The sequence below is a fragment of the Aulonocara stuartgranti genome, assembly GCF_965226115.1.
Source record: "Aulonocara stuartgranti genome assembly, chromosome: 9".
Lineage (NCBI taxonomy): Eukaryota > Metazoa > Chordata > Actinopteri > Cichliformes > Cichlidae > Aulonocara > Aulonocara stuartgranti.
The window spans coordinates 35,081,501-35,087,500 of record NC_138960.1 but is presented as its reverse complement, the minus strand read 5'-3'; the positions used below and the strand labels follow the sequence as shown (position 1 = coordinate 35,087,500).

General features: G+C 47.3%; 1 protein-coding gene across 11 annotated transcripts in view; it reads right to left on the bottom strand.

Moving 5' to 3' along the window:
- Positions 1 to 6,000, bottom strand: part of cUnh18orf63 (chromosome Un C18orf63 homolog) — a 21,890-nt gene that overhangs the window by 151 nt on the left and 15,739 nt on the right. For all 11 annotated transcript variants that reach the window (XM_082546782.1, XM_082546784.1, XM_082546786.1 and 8 more), the window contains 3 exons: positions 3,661 to 4,524; positions 3,323 to 3,406; positions 1 to 506 (listed from right to left, as the gene is read on the bottom strand). The exon at positions 1 to 506 is cut by the window's left edge. In XM_082546782.1, coding sequence (XP_082402908.1) covers positions 384 to 506; positions 3,323 to 3,406; positions 3,661 to 4,524 — 1,071 coding nt within the window. In that variant the 3' untranslated portion in view covers positions 1 to 383. The remainder of the gene's footprint in view (positions 507 to 3,322; positions 3,407 to 3,660; positions 4,525 to 6,000) is intronic.

Genomic DNA, 6,000 nt, shown 5'->3' with positions numbered 1-6,000 from the left:
GAGGCTCACAGGTAAAAGACTCAGAACCAGCTGCTGTAGGAACACTGAGGACCTTCCACACAGTGAATGAACAGTTTTACAGTTAATAACCTGAACAATAAAGCAAAGTGAACACGAGTGAAGGCGTCACATGGAAGAGAAAGCTTCCAACAGTGCTTTCATTTAATCAAAGGTCCTCCTCTGGACCCGCTGTGACTTCATCTGACACCAAAATCTAACGTTGGCAAATGTTCAGCATCTCAATTAGCGAGGATGAGAAGCTCTCATCTGTCCCGGCTGATAAGATTTTACATCAAATTCTTAAAAGGAAAGCTTAGCGCAGCGTTAATACTCCAAAGTAACTCTATTAAGTAAATGCAGCGAGGGGTGAGTCAGTGTGTGCTTCAGGCCTCAGCCAGGCAGCTCATGACCTTCATCATCAGCTCCTCCTTCCTGTGTTTGGCGTTGACGTTCACGCCTCGAGCTTTCAGCCACAGCAGCAGAGTCGCAGAGTTCAGCTTGGACAACTGCAGACAGAAAGAAGGAAGAGGTGAACGAGGCGAGAGACACGACGAGGGGCGAGCGATAGAACGAGGAGTGACGGGTGAAGATGAAGAGCGATGAGAGGAGGGGAAGGAAGGAAAACGAGCGTAATGAAGACGGATGTGCCGTCACGTTCCCGTCAGCAGTCATTCCCAGCCAATTCACCAGTTTTCCTTATTTCCCGTCTCCTCCAGTGCCAGAGGTGTTAAAGCTGTCCAGGTGCTCGCTGCACCTCTCAGACACTCCTGGATCTGTCTGAGGTCACACACGTGTCACTAATAAGGTCATCTCTGACAAACTAACCAACAAACTGCGACTGCAAAGTGGCGTATTGTGCCGTGTGCTATGAACGACGCACGCTGTTTGAAAATTTTATTCTAAAATTACAAAACAAGAAATCATCCAGTTATTTATTTCTGCTTCTCAGCAGTGAAGCCGGTAATCTCTGTGTGCCGGGTCTACAACAGGCCCTCCCCCTGGTAGCACAGGCCGGAACCCCCGACCCAGGAGGCGACGGCCTCAGCCGCGTCGTATCGATGTGGAGTAGCTGCACTCTGGACCTCACCCTATCCCTACGGCAGAGACCATCCACCTTCCAGAAAAAGCCCATTTCAGCCACTTGTATCCACAACCTCCTCCTAACACTGTTAAGATCAGGCTGAGACTCTAGGGTGTTTCTCAGCTATGATGCGCCACCTGGTGGCAGATGGCTGCATAACATTTCGGACAGTAATTTACCAGCATTGGGCATCAACTAAAATTTGATTAGTAAGTCTGACACCGACCAGTGACACAGTAACGATTGTCAGAACACTAATGATGTCATTTACTGGGCTAGTCAGCCTGCACACAGAGTAGATCTATTCCCATTTTAATGGTTTAAAACCATTTGGCAACCACAGGGTGCGAGGAACAGCTGGGAGAGGGTCGAGTGCTGAACCTTCGTGGTGATTGCTTTGGTCACTAGCAGGTTGCCGTCAGTCGTTCATGATTTTGTTAAATCTTCAGTTAAACATCAGAATATATGATCAGTGATTTTCTCATGCACACGAGCTCACGTCAGACTGTTTCAGTCTTACAGAGATCTCGGAGCAGTTACTGTTTGAGCAAACGTTTATGTTTCCACATGAATAAAACCATGAGCATTCTATTGTGCTTCTACTGAGCTGGCGTGATCCTTTTTTATGCCAATGTTTGGATTTTGCTTTGTAAAGAAGTGAAGCAGAAAACAGCAAGGACTACAAACATGGAAGAAAAACCCACAAAACCTCAAAAATTGTGCGTTTCGTTCAACAACTCACTGCCTCTTCATCACCTCATCATCACACGTTCATCCCCAGAAAAGTTCAAACTCACAAAAGTTAGATGGAGGGAAGAGGGCACTGATGTGCAGCTCTGTCCTTAAGATCAACACATCTGAAACTGTGTGTGTCCCAGCAGGTCTGAACACCAATAAAACCCTCTCACTCCCCATGGAAAGACCACAGATCAGATTGATGATCTAATCTAACAGTGTGACCGTGTGCAAAGGCTGAAATATCTTCAGATACTATGAAACATTGATCACTGAAGCCTCTGGACTGGATTTTAAACTGAGTCCAGACTGAAAACAGGTTCAAATGTGTGAAAATGCCCCCGTGCTGGTGTAACGGAGCTGTTTTTGTGAACAATGTGCTGGCAGTGTGTAAATAAGAGTGAAAATGTAAGCGGCGTATTGTTCCTGAAAACTTGCAGGTTGGGGCTGTAAAACTGATGAATGTTGTTATTAATGTGCTCGGCGCCCTCCGGGCTCCCACCTCCTCCTGCCCATTCATCACTTTAACAGTCCTCGCCCTCCCGTGAAGCAGCGTTGCTGAGGAAACTGAGGCAGACAGTGCAGGATGCCGTGTTTGCTATTCATCACGCCAACGTACTTTAATACATCACAGTAATGTGCACGGTCCTCCTCAAGGATGTTTATGAGGAAGCTGAAGCTGTACATACAGTACAAGTGGAAATTCATCAGCCTCCTCTTCCTCGCCCTGCAGCTTCATAAACAGCACAGACAGAGGCTGCGAGGTCAGTTAGACGGCAAACTTTACCAGCCCAACATGCCGATGTACGGCAGACAGACCGGAGAAGCAGCTCCAGCTTTAAAACACATGGAGGGCGGTCCAAAACTGGAGCTCACACGTCTGTGGGCACATTAACCTCACAGCAGGTAAAACTAGCATTAGCACAGTTCACAGGTCCACCTATCTCACCATCCAGCTGTCAATCAGCGAAGACACGCCCCCTGACAATGCAAACTTTGAACCATAAGCTGTTATGATGGGGAAAGTAGCTAAACTAGTTAACTGGTTTGTGTTAAACAAGTAGAGGTAGGTAGACACCACCCATGTTTATGTGAGGTAAAATTTGTGTTTTTCTGAATGGAGTCTGGTAGAGAACAGCAAGTAGGTGAAATGCTAAAGCTGTTGTAAATATAGAGTCCACTCCAACCCAAACCGATTGTTGTCGTGTGTAAAATCTGCTCCGGCTTTAGTTTCTGTGCTGGTCTGATGACAGCTTTAAGACTGTGAAGTCTCCTCCACACAGCCCCAACAAATCAAACACCACTAAGAAGAAGACGCTAATTGTTTGTGCTTCACACTTCCCCAATAACAAGAAACGTTTGTATCCAGCTTGTTGTTAACTGGTCACATGTGAGGGTTTGTTCTCATGTTTCAGCTCATGTGTGCACTGGTGAGAAGGTCAGAAAAGAAGGAGAAAGTAAAAACAGAGAAATGGAAATGAGGAAACAGGAAGTTCATCTTCTGACCTGATTGGTTTTGACCATATTCTCCACGTCCACGTCTCCAACTGCGGCTCTGGATTTCTTCGTCTTTAGGTCAAAAGAAACTCTCTGAAACATCAAAGAAGCACAGCAACAGGTGCGTGAGGAAACACCTGAGAGTTCAGTGGAGGGGTGGGGCCTAAAGGTCACACATCACACAGATGTTTGTGGCTTTTTTGTTGGGATCCTCTGAAAGGCGAGAGGTTCAGTGCTGTTTGTCTGTGAGCCAATCAGCAGAATTACTCAAACTCTACTTGAAATTCATCTTCTGTAGGCTCTTTAAAAAAGTGACACCACCATGGTATTTATTCAGGAAGACTCACCTTCGTGCTGCGTTTGGAGGTTTCATTGTTTGAGGTTTCAGAGGACGTCTGTGTTTCATCTCTGCAGCCAGTGACAGCGTCACTTTCAGAGCTGACCTTCAGGGTGGTTTTGGAGCCGGTCTTGATCTCCGGCTTTGGAGGGATGATAATCCTCGGTTTAAACTTTGTTACAGGACTGAGGCTGGAGACGCGCTTGATGTTAGCCGGAGGCGGGTGAGCAGCCGCAGTGCTGCGGCTGAAGTGAGGGATGATGGGCAAAGGAAGAACTGGGGGGGGAGCAGCTGATAAAGAAGAAAGGCGAGGAGCAGTGGCGGGAATCTCCTTCCTATAGGAAGGCACCGTCACCCTCGCTGACCCTTCCACAGCTCCACCCAGCTGCTTCTGATTTTGGGGACGCAGCAGGGAAATGGTGACGCGGTGCGATGGACGCTTGAAGACTGGAACAAGTTTGGGAGAAGGGTTCAATGCCGCTTCAGACAAGGGAGTTGAGGAGGAGGAGTGGGAAGAGATGAAGGAGGAAGCAGGCTGGAAGACTGGGAGAGAAGAGCAGGAGGTGGAGGAGGAGGAGGAGCAGGAAGGTTGTGATTCTTGATCTGAGGAGTCAGAAGAGGAAAAAGCAGCATGTGAGGAGGAGATGGAGGAAGACGGAGGCCAGTCTCTGCCTCCACACCCCTGACTTTGTGTCAGTCTCCCGCTGAAGCCACGTCCTTTGTCCAGAAGCTCCTGAGCTCCTTCCTGCTGGGACAGAGGGGTCCAGGCTGAAGGCTGCAGAGGCTGGGGTGGAGGAGGGGGTGGAGGAAGCTGGGTGAGGACCGGCCTGATGGAGCAGGAGGTGGTCAGGTTGATTTCCAAACCATTCAACATCTGAGGAAGAAGAGGAGACCTCAGTGAAGTGGAATAATCAAAATGTTGGACTGGGAAATGTGTTAATGTTTGAAATATCGAATTAGGTTGATAATGACAGAAATGATCCAATTACAAAAATGGTTCTTCATAGTAAGTGTTGCTGCAGATTTAACATCTTAACACCCCTGATGAAGTCACACCCAAACCTCCATCCTGTTCTCAAATATGAAATTTCAAAGTTCTCAAGCAGCAGAGATGAAGATCTCATTCTCAGTCACTCATACCAGCTTTCAATCTAACAGTCACACCCCGATGAACCAACCCGGAACCACCTGGGGATGAGATGGACGCATGTATGGTTAAATGGGTGGAGGGATGGATGGATGGTTAAATGGGTGGAGGGATGGATGGATGGTTAAATGGGTGGAGAGATGGATGGATGGTTAAATGGGTGGATGGAGGGATGGATGGATGGATGGATGGTTAAATGGATGGAGGGATGGATGGATGGTTAAATGGGTGGAGGGATGGATGGATGGTTAAATGGGTGGATGGAGGGATGGATGGATGGATGGATGGTTAAATGGGTGGATGGAGGGATGGATGGATGGATGGTTAAATGGATGGAGGGATGGATGTATGGTTAAATGGATGGAGGGATGGATGGATGGTTAAATGGGTGGAGGGATGGATGGATGGTTAAATGGGTGGAGGGATGGATGGATGGTTAAATGGGTGGATGGAGGGATGGATGGTTAAATGGATGGAGGGATGGATGGATGGTTAAATGGGTGGATGGAGGGATGGATGGATGGTTAAAAGGATGGAGGGATGGATGGATGGTTAAATGGGTGGATGGAGGGATGGATGGATGGTTAAATGGGTGGATGGAGGGATGGATGGATGGATGGATGGTTAAATGGATGGAGGGATGGATGGATGGTTAAATGGGTGGAGGGATGGATGGATGGTTAAATGGGTGGATGGGGGGATGGATGGATGGATGTATGGTTAAATGGGTGGATGGATGGGTGGGTGCTGGTCAGGAGAAACCTTTCTAAAGGTGAATAAACGATCCTTTTGAGCGTCAGTTCCAGCCTCGGCTCAGCCTACAGATGGGATCAGTGGTCTTATACATGGAAATAAGAAGCAGCATAAATATTTCAGTTCACCCTGTGAGCGCTGAATCGATCGCTCGCACAGCTGCAGCCTGTGAATAAGAATCATCTGCAGGACAAAATGAGAAATAACTTTAATCCCACCTGCTTTATTGCACTTTATCCCTTCATCTATTGACTTGTGTGAAAGGAAAGAGCTGTGCAGAAAACACATTTATTCAAGCTTAAAGGCAGATATGCTACCTGTTGTACTCCTGTGCATGAAAGGTTTTTCGGGGAGGATTAAAAGATGTTGATTTTTATTTAAAGAAAGTCTTTTAAAAAGATGATGAAACACTTTCTAACTGCTTCGTTACAACAAGGCCTTGGAACGGTG